The sequence below is a fragment of the Petaurus breviceps genome, unplaced genomic scaffold, assembly GCF_028583685.1.
Source record: "Petaurus breviceps papuanus isolate PSGF00001 unplaced genomic scaffold, PetGlider_PUasm1.0 91023, whole genome shotgun sequence".
In the NCBI taxonomy this organism is placed as follows: Eukaryota; Metazoa; Chordata; class Mammalia; order Diprotodontia; family Petauridae; genus Petaurus; species Petaurus breviceps.
The window spans coordinates 8,544,004-8,566,562 of NW_027187398.1; the positions used below are offsets into that span (position 1 = coordinate 8,544,004).

General features: G+C 37.6%; 1 protein-coding gene across 5 annotated transcripts in view; it reads right to left on the minus strand.

The window, feature by feature from the left end:
* ASH1L (ASH1 like histone lysine methyltransferase) overlaps nucleotides 1–22,559 on the minus strand; it is a 268,283-nt gene that overhangs the window by 136,919 nt on the left and 108,805 nt on the right. For all 5 annotated transcript variants that reach the window (XM_069078224.1, XM_069078221.1, XM_069078222.1 and 2 more), the window contains one exon: nucleotides 5,921–10,499. In XM_069078224.1, coding sequence (XP_068934325.1) covers nucleotides 5,921–10,499 — 4,579 coding nt within the window. The remainder of the gene's footprint in view (nucleotides 1–5,920; nucleotides 10,500–22,559) is intronic.

Sequence of the window (22,559 nt, forward strand, 5' to 3'; positions counted from 1 at the left end):
TTATTTAAATAATACAGACATCCAAGTTATTCATTAGGCTTGGGATAAAATTAGGCAGTTTTATATTGACTTCTGTGTTATGATTTCATTTGGAGGATTTAGTTTTATGTTGTTAGCATGAAATTTAAAAAAAAACACCACCACTCCATAAAATATTGATATTCAAGTGATTTTACCTTTCACTTAAAAGTAATCACTTAAATCACTTAAAAGTGACTCTAGCAGAGGTGCCCAAAGTAGGTAATACTACCCCCCCAGGAGGCACTAGAATGATCCTGGGAGGTGGTAACAGCCTCGGGTGCGACTAGGGGGCACTGAAAAATATAAGAGGGGGGTGGAAGTATAAGGAAAGAAGAGAAAATAAGACTACTTTGAAAAACTGTTCGTACATGTTTCATCTGTTGTATAACAGAGTTAAAGTCATAGTGATTACATTATTTTCCAAATAAACACACAAAATGCAAATTATAACAACAATTCAGTTTATTATTGATAAGAAATGCCTACAGCTGCTTTTCCAAACCTTTTCTCTCTTCAAGGTTGCTTGTAAATCTCCCATGAAGTGGAACCCATCATCTCTTTAGGCATCCCATTCTACTTTTGGTCAGCTCTTACTGACAGGAAGTTTTTCTTAATATTTAACTGACTTCTTTGCAGTTTCTACCCATTATGCCATGTTCTGCCCAGTAGAGACAAATAGAACAAAGTCTACTTAAGACAGCCATCGTGCCTCCTTTTATTCTCCTCTTCTTCAAGCTAATCCAGCAGTGGAGAACCTGTGGCCTTGAGGCCACATGTGGTCTGGAGGCCACAGGTTTCTCTAGTTCCTAAAACTGATCTTTATTTATCATGGTTTCAAGAACCTTCACCATTGGGGAGGCTAGGTGGCGCAGTGAATAGAGACTCCGGTCCTGGAGTCAGGAGGACCTTCAAATCTGGCCTCAGACACTTAACACTTACTGTGTGACCTTGGGGAAGTCACTTAACCCCAATTGCCCTGCATTCTCCCCTCCAAAAAGCAAAAAAAAAAAAAAAAACTTTCACCATTCTAGTTGGCCTCCTCTGGACATTATACAGTTTATCAATACTCCTTATTAAACCACAGTGTTCAGAATGGAACACAATTCTCCAGATGAGGTCTGATAAAAGCAAAGTACAGACTATCACTTCCCTGGTCCTGAAAGCTATACCCCTTTTAATGTAGCCCATGACTACATTAACATTTTGGTTGCTCTATCACACTACTGACATATTTAGCTCACACTTCTCTAAAACTCCCATATCTTCCAAATTACTATCTAATGTCTTCTCCATCATACTTCTGAACTTTTATTTGTATCCAAGAGTAATATTTTACATTTTATTCCTGTGATTTCATCTTATTAGATTCATCCCAATGTCCTAGCCTGTCAAGATCTTTTTGGATCCTGGTTTTGTTAGCCACCATTAGGTATTTTCCCCAATTTTGTGTCATGTGCAAATCTGATGACTACATCTCTATCTTTATCCAAGTCCCTGATAAAAAGGGTTCAATCAAATAGGTCCTGGCAAAAATCCCCAGAGTACTTCAATGTAGACCCTTTTGCCATGTCAAGACTAATCCATTAACAGCTACTCTTTGAGTCTAATTTATCTCTTTATGTTCTCCACAAGAACAGTATAAGATACTTTATCAATAGCTTTGCTAAATATGGGTAAGCAATATCCACAGCATTTAAGCAACCTAAAAGCTTAGTAATTTTGTCAAAAAAGGAAATGAGGTTAGTCTAGAATGACCTGCTCTTGATGAAGTCTTACTGCATTTCCCTATCCGGATGTTCACCAGTCATATCTTTAAATTTCTATTCTAGAATTTCCCCAGGAATTTAAGTCAAATAGAGTGTACTATACTATGAAGTCTATTCTCTTATCTTTTTTGAAACTGGGATAACATTTACCCTTTCTCTTGCATCACCTCTCCTGTTTTCTATAATCTTTCAAATATTGGTGACAATGGTTCACACTGTGGCACAAAAGCACATCTGCCAGTTCTTTCAGAGACAAGAATAGGGGTTATCTGGGCCAGATGATTTGAATTCATAAGAAAACAGCTAAGTGCTCTCTTAATATCTTTCTACTTATCTTAGGCATCAACTCCCATTTCACATTCAATCAGTTGCCAAAGCCCTTTATTTCCATCTCCACATCTCTTGCATCCATCCCCTACTCACAACTTACACAGCCACCACCTTAGTTCTGGTACCTTCATTATCTCTCACCCAGACTTCTAAAAGTGATCTTCCTGCCATCACCTCTGTCTCTACTCAGTTACCAAAGAGATTTTCCTAAAGTTCAGTTCTGACCATGTACCTCCCCTATGAAATAAACTTTAGTGTCTTCCTACTGCCTCTATAAACTCCTCTGTTTGGAGTTTCTATCCATTGATGACTTGACACCCATTTATCTTTCTAGTCTTGTTTTGTCTGTCTTTATCTATTTATATCCCTTCCTGCACCCTATAGCCCAACCAAATTGCTTTTCTTGATGTTTCTCACATGATACATGTAACTCCTAGTGCCTGGAACATGTTTTTTCCTCTCTAACTTGCAGAATCTCTTACTTCCTTTGATATTCAGCTTAAGCTCCATATTTTACATCAAGGGCTCTTAACCTGGGGTTTGTAAACTTGGCCTTAATTTTTTTTTAATAATTAATATAATTGGTTTCCTTTATAATCCTATGTACTGTACTTTATGAATTTAAAAATAATATTTTGAGAAGAGGTCCACAGGCTTCACCAGACTGCCAAAGAGGTCTGTGATACAAAACAGTTTACAAAACCCATTCTAGAGGAAGTCCTTCCTGATCACCTCCTCAATATACCCTCTCCCCAACTGCTACCTGCTAGTGCTTTCCATCTCAAAACTGATTCATTTATTTTTCATATACTTATTATATATGTGTACATATGGGTTCTTTTAATAGAAATTAAGCTCCCTGAGAGAAGGAATCGTTTTATTTTAATCTCTGTAGCTCCACTGCCTAGCACAATGCCTGGCAAATGTTGGATATATAGGTTGGGGAATCATCTGTAGAGAGATGACTAATAAGATGAAATCTTATTAGTATGGCCTAGTGTTCTGGCATCTTGAGACTATTTTTGAATCCTGATTCTGTTTATCCAGTATATTAGGTATTCCTCCAAACTTTGCGTCATCTGCAAGTTTGATAAGTATGACATTTATGCCTTTCTTCATTCAAGTCATAAAAAAAAAATATCTGCCAGCTGGTTTGATATTTAAACTAAAGACAAAAGATTGTCTTTTCCTGCCCCAAGGAGCTTACATTCTAATAGAGAGAAAACACATTCACTGGAGGGGGAGCTACAGGACAAGTAAATTATGTGTTCTTTGCAAAATCATGGGCAATATTTACTTGATTATAGTTCTCGGAGCAAAAGGTGAAAAAATGAAGGAAGGGAAGGAGTACATATATATGGTGCATGGCAGAAAGGGTGATTGTTAAATCAGCTAATTGTAATAAGCTCTCACTAAACAACATGGCCCAAGAATCTACCACCAATAATTATAATAATGGGTCCTAACAATGATAAGGAAAGATAATTTTATATATGTTAGAACATGGTTTTTCTTTTCATTACATTATGAAATGTAATGAAACATAATACAAGATTATTTTTTCTTTTCCACTAGAATAGCTCTTATTTCCCAAGTATATAAAAAATATGAAAACCAGAAATACCAATAAGATATTCACTCATTTGTTTCTTGGTTCTGAGGACCATGTTAAGGTCATGCTTTCTTCCTCTTTTACTCCAAATAATTAACTTCTACCTATTTACTTGAAGAAATTTCCCAATCATTACAAATATAATCTTCAGAAATCTGCTTCAGTTATATGAAGAATAAAAGAATAAAATGTATTATATTTAAACAAACTTTTGGAGTTTTTCAAAGTGAAGAAATGTTCACCCTCAAAAACAGAGAACAGTAACAGAAGCTCATTGTAAGTGTTTAAAAGCTACAGATTCATTTAACTCAGAGTTCTACTCAAAACATCAGATTTCTGAATGATCACAATCTTGGTTCCAGAGGGAATGTTCACCCTCAAAAACAGAGAACAATAACAGAAGCTCATGGTAAGTGTTTAAAAGGTAGAGTTCTACTCAAAACATCAGATTTCTGAATGATCACAATCTTGATTCCAGAGGACCTCTCAGTAAAAGAGTTAAGGGCAATAGAATGGAACATTGCATATGCTGTCAGACACAGTCTTATTTAGCTTTTTGTGTTGTTTCAAAGGAAGAGTCAGGGGAGGGACAAGGAAACGTATTAGCAAGTGACTGGTATAAAAAACAAAAGAAATTAATAAATTATTAAAAACTAGATTATGATCAACCTGTAGATGGCTGTATCTAAAGGGAATAAAGATAATGTCTTTGAAAAAGTTATCATGTTATTTTCTCATTCAATAAACTTGAGCAGTTCCCTACTATCCACGAGACAGAAATATAAAACCCGCTTTTTTTGCTTTCAAAGTCCATCATACCCTGGTCCCTTCCTATATTTCCAGTCTTCTTATATCTTATGATCCAATGACACTGGTTTCCATGATGTCCCTTGAATTAGGCATTCCATCTCTAGACTGTGCATTTTCATTGGCTGTCCCCTATACTTGAACTGCTCTTTCTCCTTGTCTCTGCCTGCTGACTACCTTCAAATCTCACCTAAAATACAACCTTATTTAAGTCTTTCCTGATCCTTCTTTAACTTAGTGCCCTTCTTCTGAGATTACCTCAATTTATCCTATATAATCTTATTTGCTTAGTTGTTTGCTATGTTCTCTCCCTCCACGAGACTCTGAGTTCCTTGAAGGCAGGAGCTGTTTTTGCTTATCTCTGTTTCTCCAGTGCTTAGCATACTGACTGGAACACAAAAGGAATTTAATAAATGGTAGCTAACATAACGAAAATCAAAACAACATGTCAAACAATTCTATGACTGAATGGATGAAATCCCATAAATAACATATTTACTGAGGAAGGAGTATCTTCCTTTTTTGTCTTTTTTACCATGTATGCATATATGAATATTAAAAACTGCTTTTCAAAAACTGTCCAAAAGTATTTTCTAAAGTTATATTTAATTTATGAAAATTAATATTTTATGAAACTTGAATTTTGATTTACCGATAAGTTTTTCATTGTTCATATTTTTACAACAGGATATGAAATGCCAACAATCAATTTTTCTCATAGGACACAACACACTAACATTACAACAATCTTGACTTTGTTAGTATAGTACTCCCCTTTCTGATACAAAACAGCTCAAAGTTCTATGGCTTATTGGAAAAGAGCTGCAGAAGCTGAAAAAATTCACTACCTACTGGCCAGGAAACATAATGAAACTCTTTGGGTTTAGCTCAGCTGGTTATTATTAGACAACCAATATAAGATCCATCACTGGGCTTATATTCTGGTAGCATTTACCACCAGGGCTTATGTTTATCTGGCAGGACCTTTGAGAACTGAGGGTTAGCATCATACCACAATGAAGTATTGGAGAAGTACTTTAATGAAGGGCAGAAATCTACAAATTTTAGATGAATATTTATTAACCATTTTGCATAGTAACAAAAAGAAAGTGTCATATGGTATTATTATACAAAGAGGAAGCATCACTTTTCCTTTTTTTTATGGTTTGAGTTTCATCTGATTTACTGACTCAAAAATACAAAAAAATCTTACAGTGTGAGCATTTAGATTCAAGTTCTTATGTTCAAGTATCAACAGAATACTAAAAATAAGATCCCAAAACACAAATAAGTTTAAGTAATTATCTGAATGTCAGCAACACCTATGGAGTGAAACAACCCATTTTTTCTGATACATAGCAAATAGGGAAAAGAACCCTCTTACCTGTCAATGTTTGCAGTGCCCTTTCGTTGGAAGGCAAAGTTTCCTTTCTGAGAGGCCGATTTAGTGAAGTGTCCTGTGCAGTAAAAAGTCCTGGGCTGTCAGTCAATTTCTTCCGGCCACTCGGGTTAGTAGAGTTTGATACTCTGCAGCTGCCTATTGCACTTGTGAAAAGGTTTGTGTGTTCATCACTGCTGGCTGGCTCAGAGTTGGGTGTGAAACCTCCCAGGGACAAACCTGGAGATGTTTCTGAACAATCAATCTGTAAAGGTGTCTGCAACCCCAATGCCAACGAACTGGATTCTGAAGGCTCTCGGTGGACCCACTGCTCCTCTCGGCTTAATAAACTTTTTGATGGAGACAGATGAGGACAGGACATATGACAACGATGCTTCTCTTTGTGTTTATATCTTTCCCCAACAGCATCTTTGCCAAACCGGTAGCGCTTCAAGGATTCTAGGACAGTTCTGGAAGAGCTATTGGTAGCTAAAGTGTCCATGGAAACCTGGGGTTGCTCAGAAGAACGGTGTTCTCTATGTTTGTGACGGTGCCGGTGTTTGTGCTCCACCATCCAACCATAAGCCATCTCAGGAGGGACGCTGGGGTAGGTGCTCATGGAAAGAAGGGGTGTCCTGCTTGTTGTAAGAAAGGCCTCCTGACGAAGCAGCTTATGTTTCTTTTTGTGGTATTTGGCAGGATTGAGAAGCAAATGACCAGCATGCATGTAAGAAGGAGGTGGCAAAGGAGTGGTGAAAGAAGGAGAGGGAGGTGGTGGATAAAGAGTTGGAGGGTACCTTCCATAGTATCCTAAACCTATGGGAGCAGCTGCAAGTGGAGAGGGAGAATAAGGCATGCCATATGAGGGGTAAAACCCAGTACTAGAGAGAGGGAAACTAAGGCTATGCATAAAAGGCATTTCAGCCATTGCTTCCCTCATCTTGGGGGGCCTCCCTCTTTTTTTCTTTAAGTCAGGTTTTCTAATGTAGTGCAAAGGGTCTAAGGGAAAAGTGGGGTGCGTATAGAAACTGTTAAAGTTAATTCGAAAAATAGTGGGTAAAAGATCACGGGGGATAAAATGATGACTTCGATGGGTGATCCGAATTTCACTTAAGCGACTTATTAGTTCCTCCAGCTCAGCAAGAAAGTCTGGATCCTGTCTGTTTCGTAGCTGGGGATACTTCTTTTTCCGTTTTCGCTTCTGTCTTTTCATTTTGTCATAACTGAGGTAATCATGACTCCTGCGTTTACATTTGTGTTTATGTTTCTCTTTGAGACTACTTAAGACTGTGGAAGTTTCAGGGGGAATGAGAGAAACATGTTCAAAAGAATGTCTCCTCTTTTTCTGACCACAAAACTTTTCCGCCCTATCTGATGTGCTGTTATTATCTGTTCCAATCCCACTATCACTAGGAATGGTCTCATCACTATGAGACTCACTAATTGGAGAAGGAGTAGCTTCCTTCAGAGAAGTGAGTTCACTCAAGTGAGAAGGAGAATTTGGCAACAAAGTAGGAGGAGATAATCGCCTCCTTCCCTTTGAAGCCTTCTTCATAGCAAGTGTCTGAATCATACTGCCTTGTCTGGAGTGTATATGTAAATATGGCACCGAACTGGGCTCAACAAATCCTGCATCACTGCTGACAGGACTCTGGCCCCCGCTGGTCCCAGAAGACTGAGAACAAATGGGGGATGGAAGAACCTCAGAACTACTTGCTGCTGAAGGCAAGAGAGGGGGGAGAATTTGTCCTAATGCTGTCCCAGCTGTCTGATGAGCTGTTTTCTCTAGGACAGTCAGACCAGTTGGGCTACTAGTTAAGATGCCATTCAGCACAGCTTTTGGTTTCCGGCCTCGCCTCTTTCCTATATAAATGGTTCCTTTCTTGCTGACATTTATCTGTTGGCCCAGTTTGGAGCCAAAAGTGGCAGCAAGTGTTGACACTGTATTGTGGAGTTTGGATTGCACTTTCCCTTTGTTACTTGACTCTACAGAACTTGAGAGAATCTGATTCAGGAGTTTCTTTCTCTTCAAAGTCTTCATCTTATTTATTTTGCGGATGATAGTTTTCATTAATTGGCCATTGTTTCTCTTGCTAATTTTTTTATCAGATTCCATCTCAAGGTCACTCATACCACAGACACTTGGTTTATGACTGTCATCCGGACCCTGAAGTTGATCTTTTCTTTCAAAGAAGTCACTACTACTTCTATGCTTGTCACTCTCAGACTCTAGTTTGCTTGGACTTTCAGTGGTCACAAAGGGTGCCACTGAGAGCACAGGTGGTTTCATCTTGACTGGTGATCTGATTTGTCTTTTTGGCCTTCCCCTCTTTTTGGGGAAAGACGATACTGACAGGCTTTGTTTAAAAGAAGGGATTTCAATTTCTGGCTGCAAAATAGGGGGCTCTTGCTCTTCTTTTGACTGTAATGAAAAGACTTTAGAGGCTGGGATTTTTAGGGTCCTTTTGGGGGGACCTTCTAGTTGGGGCATCTCCTTAGTTTTAGGTCTTCCTCTTTTAGGTTTATAAATGTCAGGTAAAAGGTCACCAGACATGCATATACTGGAGGAAAGTTTGTGAGTGGCAAAGGACTTATGAGACTGCTTGTCAGTTTCAGTTAACAGGGCAAGAGATGGAGCTGTGCTAGATTTACTCAGCTTTGGCAATCGGCATTTAAGGAAGTCATGCTCCACAAATGAAGATGGCCCAATGTTTTTCATAAACTTGGCTGGCTCGGAATTGCTATTTGACAAAGAGCTACATGAAACATTTTTAAAAAGCTCTGACCTTTCTAATTCTAGCCCTTTTGGAGGCCGGCATGTGTTTCTTGCTACCACCTTAGTCCATCGTGGTTTCCTTCCTTTTCTTTTTTTCAATGGTTTGGACTGCAAACTAGTGCTCAGGCTTTCAGCAACTTGGCAGTGTTTCTCTGATGTAGTTACTGTACCAATCTTCAGAAAGGGTTTACTGCTAAATAAACTAGTGAAACTAACAACTGAGGGCGTAATTGCAGCATGAATACCGGATTCTGAAGCCAGACTTGGCTTTTTTCCTATGGAAGAGCCCATTCTTGGGTTATCTGTATGAGTAGCTTTTGAATCATTTAACTCTTTATCACTCCCTTTGCAATCAGTGTTCATGCTATGAACCAGAGACCTGTGACCAAGGTTCATATGGGAATTTTCAGAACTGAATTGGGTTTTTCCAATGGATTCAGCAATTCCTTCTATGAGTTCTGTGGAAGGACCTAAATGTAATGGATTGGTAGCCAACTGGGAGGAAGTTCCAGGGGGACTTCTGTTTGAAGGCGTAACAGACATGGCTGGTGAAGGGGAAGGGAGATTACTCTCCCCTATTGCACTAAAGGGAGACTTAGCTGTAGATGCATCAGAAGTACCTCCCATTTGAAAGTCTGGCGAAGTGCAATATACTGGAGGCTGCTTCTCATGCTTTGTAGTTTCAACATAAGTCCCCCTTTCACTGGATAAGAAACTGTCCTGCTGAATGCAAGTTCCTTCATTAAAAATGTCTTTGTCCAAAGTAATGATTTCTTTTCGAATTGAGAACTTTTCTAATATGCTATCTTTATTCTGCCGTATAATAGTCTTTTCAAAAGCTTTGCTGGTGGCACTATCTTTCAGGGATTCAGAAAGCTCCTGACTTTCATGACTACTAGTATTTGTATTGCAAGAAACCTTAAGTGGCTCTTGGGCAGGAAGCAAGGCTTCAGCTTTTAAATTCACAATATCTTTGCTGACCAATCCTGCCACAGGGCAAGGCACCATTTTTTTTGCAGGGTCCTTATTAACCAATCCCACTGCTGAATTTGTTATAGTCTTCTTCCCACAATCCTTTGTAATCAGTCCAATGGCAGGACCCAACTTCTTTACTGAATCTTTATTAACAAGTCCAACTACAGTACTAAGTCCCAACTTCTTTCCTGATTCCTTGTTCATCAGACCTGGGACAATACCAATTCCTAATTTTTTCCCTGAATCTCTGCTCACCAGTCCCACTGTAGTGATAGTCCCTGGTTTCTTTCCTAAATCCTTATTAATGAATACTGTTGTAGTGCCAGTGCCCAGTTTTTTCCCAGGGTCTTTACTGACCAATCCTACTGCAGCACTAAATATTGGCTTTTTCCCAGGGTCTTTAGTTACCAACCCAACTGCTGTGCTAATTGTTGGTTTCTTTACCAAGTCCTTGTGGATAATTCCTGCCATGGGACCAATGCCTGGCTTCCTGATCAAGTCTTTGCTAACCAATCCTGTTGTAATACCAGCCCCTAGCTTTTTCAGCTTTGTCTTGGAAGACTTGGAAGGTGGACAAGTAGCAATGAGTTGTGCCAATTTTTCTGTTACACTTGTTGCTCCATTAAGTAATGCTCTATCCTTTGAGTCAGGATCACGGCTACTAACAAGAGTAGATGGTGCTGATTTAACATAATCTGTCATTTCTGAGTGTAGTGGAGAAAGCTTCTTTGACACAGGATTATTTTCTCCCTGTGAATGAAGGTGGATGCCTTCTTCAGACTGGCATTCAGCAACTGTAACATCACTTGCTTTCTTGTAGAGTTTTGAAGGGTCCTAAAAGATGAAAAGAAAACGGTTTCAGAAAAAGAAAGACAGGAAAATACTTTAAAGACTATAAGTGGTATATCATATGCTGCCACATTTTAGTGAACTTTTACGTATATAAACTTGTACTAAAAAAATACAAGCACTACTACAGTCTTTCTTTTACTCCCCAATTAACAACTGACAGTTCTCTTTTCTCACTGAATTTATAATGCATACATGCACAAATATATATGGGCAAACATGTTAAAAACTTTTTAAAAATTGTTTAACAGCAGTCAAGTACCTCCTTTCTCCTCATCTCATGTCCTTTTTCATTATAGTAAAGCTTCATGCAAATGTTTTTGGGAAGGATTTCTCCAGCTGACTTCAGTTATTCTAAATCATCACTATAATACCTGACCCACACAGATTCTTAACTGCTAATCTAGTAACTACAAAAAAGGATGGAAAGAAGAGTAACACTGACAATCCAAAAATCACTCACATTTGGCTTTGAAATTTGTTTTTTACACATTTGATTATAAACAAGCTTTACCATTTTATTTCAATATGCTTCTACTTGAAATTCATTACATTTCCCAAAAAAGTAATAAACTTAAAGGCCTGCTGAAGAAAACTAAAATTATCCATTTCTCCTATTCTGGAGCTCCAGTGTGACTGCTGCTCACGACATGTTAGAGACAGGCATTATCACTTCTCAAACTGATTCAAAGAATGTACCCAAGAAAGCACACATTCTCATAACTATTATTTAATTTATCTCCATTTAAGTTTTATAAACTGCTTTCTTGACTGAGTTGAGAATAAGATGCAAATCTTTAAAAAGAGGTGCTCTTTTACAACGTTGTTTAGTCATACCTCCAATGGATGCCTTATTATCCATTTGGGGATAATAAATTATCTTAACCATGAACTTCAGTCTCAAAGGTCTTCTTTCTTATAGCTCCTGCTTTTAATGGAATAAACAAATATTTACTTCTACAGCGAATTTAATCAAATGTTATAAGTTACCATTTAAACAAGAGGTTGAAATAAAAGTCAGAAGGTTGTTACTCCTTTAAAAGTAAAGCTTGTCTTTTTAAAAAATTCATAAAAATGGTTATCTTTTGTTTTTAAGATAACCTTTATTTTCAAACAGCTCCTTCTTGTCTCCTCTACTGAGACAGTCATCACTTGAAACAAAGAATTTTAAAGAAAAAAAAAAGCAGCTTAACAAAATCAATCAAAGTATTAACTGGTTTTAACAACATAAGCAATATCTCACACCAACAGTCCCCTACCACATGTAGGTTAATCTTAACACTGTCTGGATACTATTCCTTGACTGGGAACTCCATAACACAAGGACAGAATCTATTCTTTAATACAAAATCTATTACTGTGATATTTTTTTTAATGTCTATATAGACAGAGAGATCTTTTTTTTTTTCTATTTTATGTATTTCCAATGTATCTCCCTCATTCCTGTCCAAGAGAACTATCCCTTACAATAAAGAAAAATAAGGGGGGAAAATCTGGCAAAATTAACCAAAACTTGACAAAGTCTGACATTTGCAGTATTCCATACCCATACTCTCCCCTTTCTACAGTGTTCTACTGCATAGCTACTCAAATATTTAGTCAGTCAATAAGCATCTGTTAATAAGCCCCTTCTCATATACCAGTCAGTGTGCTAGTTCGAGGGGTACAAAAAGAGGCAAAAGACAGTCCCTGCCATCAAGAAGCTCCTTTTCAAAGAGTTGGGCCACAAAGAGCAGAAAACCTATAAGATTATAGTTATTGGGTACAGAAGGATCAAGTGAGGGCTTTTTGCAGATAAGGGAGACAGGCATATTTGTAGGCAGTAGGGAAGGCAACTGAAGAGAGGGAGACTAATGATATGAAACGAGGATGAAGGGAGCTAATAATGAATGGCTTCAATTTTTTTTTTTCTGTTTGCAGTTGAAAGAGTGAGTCATAAGGAGTTTTGAGGAGTGAGGAAAAGATTTAGAAGAACTGTTGTAGAAAATGGGATAGTAAGTTGATAGGGGGTGTATAGAAGGATTGTTTCTTGGCAAGTAGAGGCCCAGTTGAGGTTTAGTGAGGTTATGTTTAGTTATATAAGAAGTGAGTCTGTTGAGTAAAACTGAATCATGCACTGACCACTTTTAAATATGTATGGTAATTATAATCCAGCAAAATAGCATATCCACTGTTAATTAGCCATTCCTATAGGAATATTTCAGAACCATCATTCTATGGTATTAAATTTTTCTGACTAGTTTTTAACAGAAATATTCAACCCTAAATAAGTGTGATATAGAAGAAAGGGCAATATATTTGTAGTTAGAGAACCTGAGTTCAAATCCTCATGGCTTATGTGACACTGGTTCAACACTGGTTCAACTTTTCTGAGACTCAAGCTTACTCATCTAGAAAACAATGAGATTGGGCTCGATCATCTCCATTGCCTCTTTCAGTTCTCAATCTACGATCCCCACAAAGAATAAAGAAAAAGGAAAAAGACTTCATATGCACAAAAATATTTATAGCAGCTCTTTTTGTAGTGGCAAAGAACTGGAAACTGAGGGGATGTTAATCAACTGAGGAATGGCTGAACAAGATATGGTATATGAATATGATGAAGTACCACTCTGCTGTAATAAAATGATGAAAAGAAAATAAAATGATGAAGGAAATGGTTTCAGAAAAACCTGGGAAGACATATAAGAACTGATGAGAAGTAAATTAAACAGAACTGGAACAATTTACACAGCATCAGAAATACTGTAAAGATAATCAACTTCAAAAGACTTAGTAACTCTGCTCAAAACAATGACCCACCACAATTCCAAAGGACCCATGATGAAAAATGCTATTCACCTCTAGACAGGTAACTGATGGCCTCAGACTGCAAACTGAATCACATTTTTTCTTTCTTTTCCTGTTTTTTTCTGCCCTACCCCCCAACATGGATGATGAGGAAATTTATTTTGCATGACTTCACATCTATAACAGGTTTTCTACTTCTTACCTTTTCAGTGGATGGGGGAAGAGGAGGGGAAAGGATAAAATTTAGAACTAAAAAAAGTTGAGTAAAAAGCAAAACCAAAGATCTATGATCTTATGAAGCAGAAGAATGTACATTACGGATCAATTAAATCTTACCAAATGCAATACTTGATTGTAAATGAAGTACTGTTTCTACTCCAAGATTAAAAAAAAGGAAAACAGGGGATTTTGTACATCTGTTTATACCTTCAGAGGCCAAGTCTTCAATTGTATGTTGAGTGCTAAGAGTTAAATAAACTCTGATTTTATGAAGATTTTGAAACAATTTTATTTAGTGCATTAGGTATAGGATAATATTAATTTCAACCTACAAGGAATATCTACATAGCCAGAACATTTTGCCTACCATTAAGAAACTTTTATAGAAAACCTATAAACCTTTCTTGAAAATCTGACTTGCAAAGGCATTATAAGAGAGTACAGAAAATTGTTTTCTCAAGTATATATAGCAAATGAAAGAAAATGAAAACAAAATTATTAGTCTAAATAGTGATGCCAATCAACAAACATTCAATAAATCACTATTATGTGATAGGTGCTAGAGACACAAATACAAAACAAACAAACAAAATCCATTCTCTGCCTCAAGGAACTTCTAATTCTGAAGGAATTGTACCCTTGCAAACAAAGGCAGAGATCTATAAAAGGAGGGAGTGTTAAAAAAATTGTTTTTGCTGTTCTTTAAACTTAATTAAAATAATAATATCAAATCAAATGTTTTAATGCTACAGATGTGGATGGTTTTATTTATTTTTAAATATAATGAAATAAACCGCCAATGCTGGTCAACTTTGACAGAAACAAAAGGAAAATGAAAAATGAATGGTCATACAGTAATTGAGTTTAGGAAGATAGCTACTACTAGTAAGCCTCCTGGGACTTTTCACTACTCTCTGCTAAAGTCAGTACTTCAGAATTCATATAAGGTTGCATTATTCTTCTGCTAGAATTTCTAAATGACCTTAATGGCTTTCATAAAGACTCAAAATATTTAAATGAATCATTAATTCATGACTAGGGTAACTTTTCCAGAAATATATATAAAGTGAGGTCAATGATAGACATTCAACTAGACTATAAAACAATTCAGAAAAGGGAGGCTGTTTCATATTCCTCCTTTGTATCACCTACCCTGATATTACCTGTACTAGATTAAGGAAATAATGATTTGCTCTTGCTTGATAAAACAACCTGAAGATCATACAAAGAAACAGGAGAAAAACAGAAAAAAAAAAAAAAAGAGGTCCTTAAATGTTTTTGTGTCATGGATACTTTGGAGGTCTGGTGAAGTCTATGAAACTCCTTTTCAAAATATTTTTAAATGCATAAAATAAAATGCATGGGACTACAAAAGAACCAATAATAGTACTAATGATCATATTACTAAAAAACAAGTTCACTATGTCTAGGGTAACAAAAACTGTACTTGGTTATCATATAACATAGAGTTGAATCAACAAATTATTATTCATTCCTTTAATTTCATGGCTCAAAGTAAATCTATTGTAATTGTTAGGGTTGCTACAAAAGAGTTTCAATCTTGACCTCATAACTATTTTCAACTTACCAGAGCATTATACCAAGCCCTCCAATTTCTCAACCCCTCAATTCTCTCCAGCCCATCACTCTTAAAGTAGTCACTCTCTCCTCTTATCCCCATCGTAATCCACTGGTGAACCAGCTGAACTCTGCATTGTCCTCCTGAATCTCTGGACCACATATCCTATTACCAACTATGCTCTGACAAGCCTCAGTCTTGGATCACTCCCACTATTTGCCACCTTTGCTTCTAGACATGAAGCTAAACTCAAGTGGAGAAACCAATCATTCTGATTGAGTCCACTATTACAAATTCAATTTACACAACTTCAACTGGGTTCTCCTTACTGCTAGGCAATCTTTTTATACCTCTCCCTTATCAACTGACTATCTCACTCTCCACAGCAGCTCTTCCAAATTTTTTCATCCCTTCTTAAAACACCCATGGCTTCCTGTCTCTGCAGCTGCTATTTTACTGGAAAAAAAAAAATGAGGCATCTTCTAAGAGCTCTCTTCCCCCACTCATCCTCATCTCATATCACTCAGATGCCTTTTGCTACTCTCTTCCTTCAGACCTAATATAATTGAGGTGGCTCTTTTCCTTGTCAAGGTAAATCACTCTTAGCTGAATAAGTGACTCCATTCCATATCATCTTTACCAACAGACTGTTCCCTCTATCATCACTTATCTTCAATCACTCTCTATGAGATGCTTCTTTATAATGCACAAACATGCACGTTTCCCCCATCCTGGAAAAACAAAGCTTAACAAAATAAAACAAACAAACAAAAACACCCCATTTGATCCTTCCATCTCTGACTATTGGCCCATATCTCTTTGGCCTCAGTAGCCAAAGTCCATGAGAAGGTCATTTACAAATAGGTGTCACCACTTCCTTTCCCTTTGCTCTCTTAACTCTCTATAATCTTGCTTCCAACCTCATCATTCAACCAAAACTCCTCTCTCCAAAGTTATCAATGATCTTTTAATTGCTAAATCCAATGGCCTTTTCTCAATCCACATTTTTTTTCTACCTCTGCAACCTCTGACACTGTCAATTATCCTCATCTCTCCTTGAAGATCTCTTCTCTATAGGTTTTTGGAAACACCACCCTTACTTACTTGGTTTTCCTTCTATGTCTATGACTGCTCCTTCTCAGTCACCTTCATTGGATCTTCATTCAGGTCAGGCCCACTCATCATGGGTATCTCCTGAGGCTCTGTCCTGGACTCTCTCCTCTTCTCTTTCTATACTAGTTCACTCAGTAATCTCATCAGCTTCCATGGACTTAATTATCATCTCAATGTTGATGAGTCTCAAAATCTACCTATCCTCTCCAAACCTCTCTACTGACCTCCAATCTTGCATTTCCAACAGTTTCGGACATCTCAAATTTGATGTACAGTACACATCTTAAAATCAAAATGTCCAAAACCGAACTAATTATATTTACCCCTAAATCTTCACCACCTCCTAACTGCCCTATTACTACTCAGGGTACCACCATTTTCACAGTCCCTCAGATTTGCAATCTGTCATTTTCAACTCATTATTTCTTACCCTCCATCAATTTCATGTATGCACCATCTCTTAAATATGCCCCCTTCTTTCCTTTGATATTGCCACTATCATGGTGCACACCCTCATCATCTCATACCTGTACTACTGTAATTGCCTATTGGTTTGCTGACCTGACACAAGTCTGTTCCCACCCTAGTCCATCCTCCACTCAACCACTAAAGTGATTTTTCCTAAAGTGTTGGTCCAATCATGTTACCCCAAGATGCAAGGAACTCCAATGGCTATCACCCCCAGGATCAAATATAAAATTATTTGGTGATCAATGCCCTTCATAACCTAACCTACCTACCCTCACCTTTCTAGTCTTCAAAGACCTTATATGTTGCCACATACTCTTCAATCTAGTGACATTGGTCTCCTCACTGTTTCTTGAACAAGACACTCCATCTCTTAAGCTGTGGGCATCTTCTCTGACTGCCCCCAAGCCTGGAATGCTTTCCTTCCTCCTGCTTTCATTCCTAACTTCAATCAAGTCTCAGCTAAAATCTTATCTTCTATAGGAAGCCTGTGGCAACCCCACCTTCATTCTAGTGCCTTCCCTTTGTTGATTATTCCTGATGTATCCCCAAGCCTGGAATGCTTTCCTTCCTCCTGCTTTCATTCCTAACTTCAATCAAGTCTCAGCTAAAATCTTATCTTCTATAGGAAGCCTGTGGCAACCCCACCTTCATTCTAGTGCCTTCCCTTTGTTGATTATTCCTGATGTATCCTATATATAGTTTGTTTAGACATAGTCGTCGTAATGATACCTCCTCCTTTAGATTGTGATCTCCTTGACTGCCAGGGCTGTATATTGCCTTTCCCCACTGTCTGGCACATAGTAGGTACATAATAAATGCTTACTGACATGGTCTTGTCTCCTTGAATATTCTGGCACTCTAGTTTATGAGATCATAGATATAAGGGCAAAATGGACCATATGTTATATCTACACTCCAGCTTATTTGTTTTACAGATAAAGAAACTGAGGTCTAGAGAGATTAAATGATTTCCCCAAGGTCATATGCATAGCAAGTATCAGACCAAGAATTTGAACTCAGTTCCTAAGATTCCAAGGTTAGCATTCTTTCTACTGTACCATAAACTCCCATTTTACCTCCACTTTCATTCTACTCATCAATATACAGGGATCAATGGTTATACCCTTTATCTATCACCCAAAACTGTTCCACCTGTTATCCATAATTCAGAAATTCCTGTGACTATAACTTTGCAACCTTTGATCTCTCCCTGTGGCTTACCACTCCTTAATCTATTCTTTTTCATCCATCCTAGTTCCATACACCCCTTCCTGTAATTGTAGTATATAATATCTGGTTATATACAATTCTGGTCTATACAGTTTCAATCCTATGGTTGTTGACAATGTGTTCAATCATTCACTATCAGCTGCGCTATGAATTCCTTACCTTGCCCTTTTTTAATACAGCCAGTCTTATCTCACCAAATTCAAGCTCTGGCTTAGATTCACAATGTGCCCTGCCTCTATCCACCTGTAATTAAATGTTCTAGGAGAGAGCACAACTCCACAGACTGCATGTACAAAAAATTTATGTTACCTAATTTCAAATAGGCTTCTCAACAGTTAAGCAATGTCTTTATTATCCTGATTGACTGTATCACAGTGTGTTCAAGTTATTACAAAGCTTCTCCCCTCTCCTCAGACTCTTCAGACCCACTCCCCATTTGAATCAAACTGGCCTGTTATATAGACAAGGTATTCCTGTATATACGATCCACAGCCTCCACACTGCTCCTTACATAGGACAATAGGACACTCATTCTCCAGACTCTCTAAGCATTCTGACTAATCGTTCCACATCTGAAACTATTTCTTTCCTTGTCCTCACCTCTTGGCTTCCTTAAATTCTCAGTCAAGTCTCACCTTCTACAAGAAATTTTAATCCCTCCCTTATCTATCTTCTAATTACCCCCTTCTTCCCTTTCCCTTTTATTTCCTGGTTGAAAGAAGTGCATTTCTGTTTGTGTGTATTCGTCCATCCTTTGACCAATTTAGATGAGAGTGGGGCACACCCTACCTTTCTTGCTTGTATAAACTTTTGCTTACATACTAAATCTGAAATAACTTTCTCTGTAACCTTCCTTTCCCTTCTCCAAATCCTTCCCACTCACCTTAGTATTTCTCTCTCTCTCTCTCCCCCTCCCTCCCTCTTAAGATCATCAAGATATAACAGAACCATTTCAAGGTCCTTTGTCCAATTCCCTCTATGGCCCCTAATGATAACAGGATGAAAAGGGGGCATATTTCCAAATTTTTAATGTTTGTCTTAACTCCTGTGTTTCAAGTTCATTTTTTTTTTACATAACTGATTTTCAACAGGAATACTTAAAATCTTCTATGTGAGTAATGCTGACCTCAAATAGAAACAGAGGTTATTTAACTTTAAATAAGCATCACTATGTACCATATATTGATTTAGAAAACCAATTATTAACATTTTCTTCGTTCTACTGTATTTTATTTATTTTGTTAAACATTTCCTAATTACATTTTAATCGGGTTCAGGCCACACTCACACATGGCTTTGTGTTATACATCTCTGCTCTAAATGACGCTAATGATAATTATAGTAAACAACTAATATTTATATGTGCCAGGCACAGTGCTAAGTGCTTTACAATTAGTAACTCATTTGATCTTTACAACCCAGTGAGGAAGGTGTCGCTATTATTATCCCCTTTTTAAAGTAAGGAAACAGGCAACTCATTAAGTGACTTGCCTAGAGTCAGACAGCTAGTAAGTGACTGAAGCCAAATCTGAACTCAGGACTTCCTGATTCACGCCTGGTACTTTATTCTCCTACAGAGCAGAAGCTCCTAAATCTTGTTAATTCTACCTGTGACTCTTTGGTATTTGAATTCTTTCTGGCTGCTTGCAGAATTTTTTTTTCTTTGATATAGAAGCTTGGATTCTGGCTATAATTTCCTCGAAGTTTTCATTTTGGGGTTTCTTTCAGGAGGTGACTGATTCTTTTTATTTCTACTTTGCCCTCTTGTAGTATGAGATCTGGGCAGTTTATTAAAAAAAGATTTCTAGAAATATGTCTAGGCTTTCTTTTTTTGGCCATATTTTTCAGATAGTCCAATGATTCTTAAATTTTAGTGTCTCCTTACTGTTTTCCAAAGGCAGTTAGTTTTGTTTTGCTTTCTTTGGGGGGTAGGGGTGCAGTGAATAACTGCTGGACCTAGTCAGAAAGACTTGAGCTCAAATCAGGCCTCAAACTCTTTCTAGCTGTGTGACCCTGGGCAAGTTACTTAACCTCTCTGTTTGCCTCAATTCACTGGAGAAGGAAATGGCAAACCACTCAAGTATCTTTGCCAAGAAAACTCCAAATTGGAGTCATGAAAAATCTGAAATGACTTAACAACCACCACCTCATTTTTTTTCCTATTTTCAGTCTTTTGTCTTTATTTTAGTATCTTGTTTTATCACACATGGAATCACTGCCATTTATTTGGTCCATTCCAATTTTCATGGTGTTTGTTACTTCAGCAAAAATTTATGCCTCTTAGGTCAACCTGTTAATTCCTCTTCCAATTCTTTCTTCCACTGCTTTCAATTTTTTCCCAATTTTCCCACTAGCAAACTCATTTTGTCAGAATATTTTAAAAGTCTCTTTTAAACTCTTGGTTCATCTCTTCCAATAATCCTAGTCAAATCTGTGCCCAAGATGTGGTATATTTGGGTGTAGAGGGAGGGAGCTTTGCATGTAGATGTTTTAGAGTCATTCTCTTCTGGGTTTGTGTCTTGAGCATTCCCATCGCCATAACAGCTTTTGATGGCAGGATTCTTTTTATGTTTGCTCAGCTACTTCCTGAATTCCTACTAATTCACCAGCCAAGAATTTTGCTTCCCTCTCACTGTTGAGAGTACCACCATATTTTTAGTTACCCAGGTTTGTAACCTTGGGGTCTACAATTCTTCACTGTCACCTGACATAAGTATCAATTGCTGAATCCTGTTTTTTCTTCTGTAGGAACTAAGTGAACCATAATGCTCCATCTCATGACTCCATCCTGGATCTAGCTCAATTCCCTTTCTATTAAATTATGGGTCTAGTTCAATTTCTGTCTTGTGAGAAAACTTTATTGCACTGTTTGAACCTAACCCTGCGTGGTTGGGAAGCTAGACCACCTCTACCTGTTGCTTCGATTCCCTTAACTAATGAGCTAGATTATGGTGACCAGAAACTGAGTCAGATCCAAAGACTGATGCAAGCATTTTCTCACAATTATACATCTCAAGCAACCCATATGTCTTATCTGAAAACTGGTCCCAAACAGGTCAATCAGCTATTGTTTCCACTTTCCTTTGATTGAATACAGACAAAAGAGGAGTGGGACGCCTTTTTCTCATTTCAGGGATTTACACCTGTTTGCTCTCCCTCTCCCAATTTAGAAAGTCCCTAATCTTTCCTCCAATTAGAAATCAGATTACCTAATTTTGTATCCTGATTGTTTTCTTTAAATTAATTGGTCTCATTTGATTAATCATCCTTAATACCTAAAAATCTGTCTCTGTATTTAGGGGTCTTTGGACTGACTGGGGAGTTCACTGATATTTATTCTGTTTTGCTAATAAATAGCATAGTTTGGATTCTTTCCTCAGTTATTATCCACCACACTACCTCTATAATATGTCAATATATGGTATTTTTTTTTTGCCTTTTTGGAGGGCAATTGGGGTTAAGTAACTTGCCCAAGGTCACACGGCTAGTTTTTGTGTGTGTGTGTTAAGTGTCTGAGGCCGGAACCAAACTCTGGTCCTCCTGACTCCAGCACTGGTGCTTTACTCACTGGGCCACCTAGCCGCCCCAGTTTTTGTTTTGTTTTGTTTTTTTTATATGCAATCAGGGTTAAGTAACTTGCTCAAGGTTACAGGGCCAGTTAAGTCCTACTCTACTCTCACCCAGACTATTCCAGAAGCCTCCAAATTGGTCTCAAGGCCTCCCGTCTCTCTCCACTACACTTTTATCTTTCACAGAACTGCCAAAGTGATTTTCCTAAAGGTCTTATTTAACTTGGCACCTTCCTCCCCAAGGATGCCCTTTTATTTTTAGAATCAAATTTAAATGTTGGGCAGGTATTTAAAGCTTTGTACAAATGGGTCCCTTCCTATGTTAACGAACTCCTTATATATTACTATCTTCCATACACTCTGTGGTCTGGCTATACTGATCTACTTGCTATTCCTCATATATAATGTTCCATGTCACAGCTCTGTGACACTGTACTGGCTATAAGGAGTTGTGGGAATATGGTAGTATATTAGGATCAAAGGGAGCTCAAATTCCCCAAAAATATGCCAGTAAAGTTCTAAGAATGAATCAGAACTATGAAGGAAGATGCTGTCTGAATCCAGAAAGGAATATTGCTGTAGTGTAGAAAATGATGAACTGGTTGATTTAGAAAAACATGGAAAGCCTTGGACTTATGAAGGAAGATGCTATCCACCTTCAGAGAAACAGATGATAGGAAGAAATAAATATAGTATAGTTTTACATATATGTGTAAGAATATATATGTCTGTTTATAGATATCTATGTATATGTGCGTACACGTACACGTACACACACACCCCTCCATGATTAATTGCAGCCCTCTGGGGGGAGGGGAAGAAAAGCTGGGCAGCTTTGAAAACAATGTATAGTACTTATTATATAGGTTTTCTTGAAATGGAAAATATTTTATATTGAATCCTCTCTTAAGGTCTGCTGTGTACATGGCAATGTTTTTTTTTTTCTTTTCTCATTTTGTATTTAAGTGTAAAAAAAAAAAAAATTACCAAAAATAGGAAGGAGGGAGGGAGGGAAGGAGGGAGGAAAGAAGGAAGGAAGGAAGGAAGGAAGGAAGGAAGGAAGGAAGGAAGGAA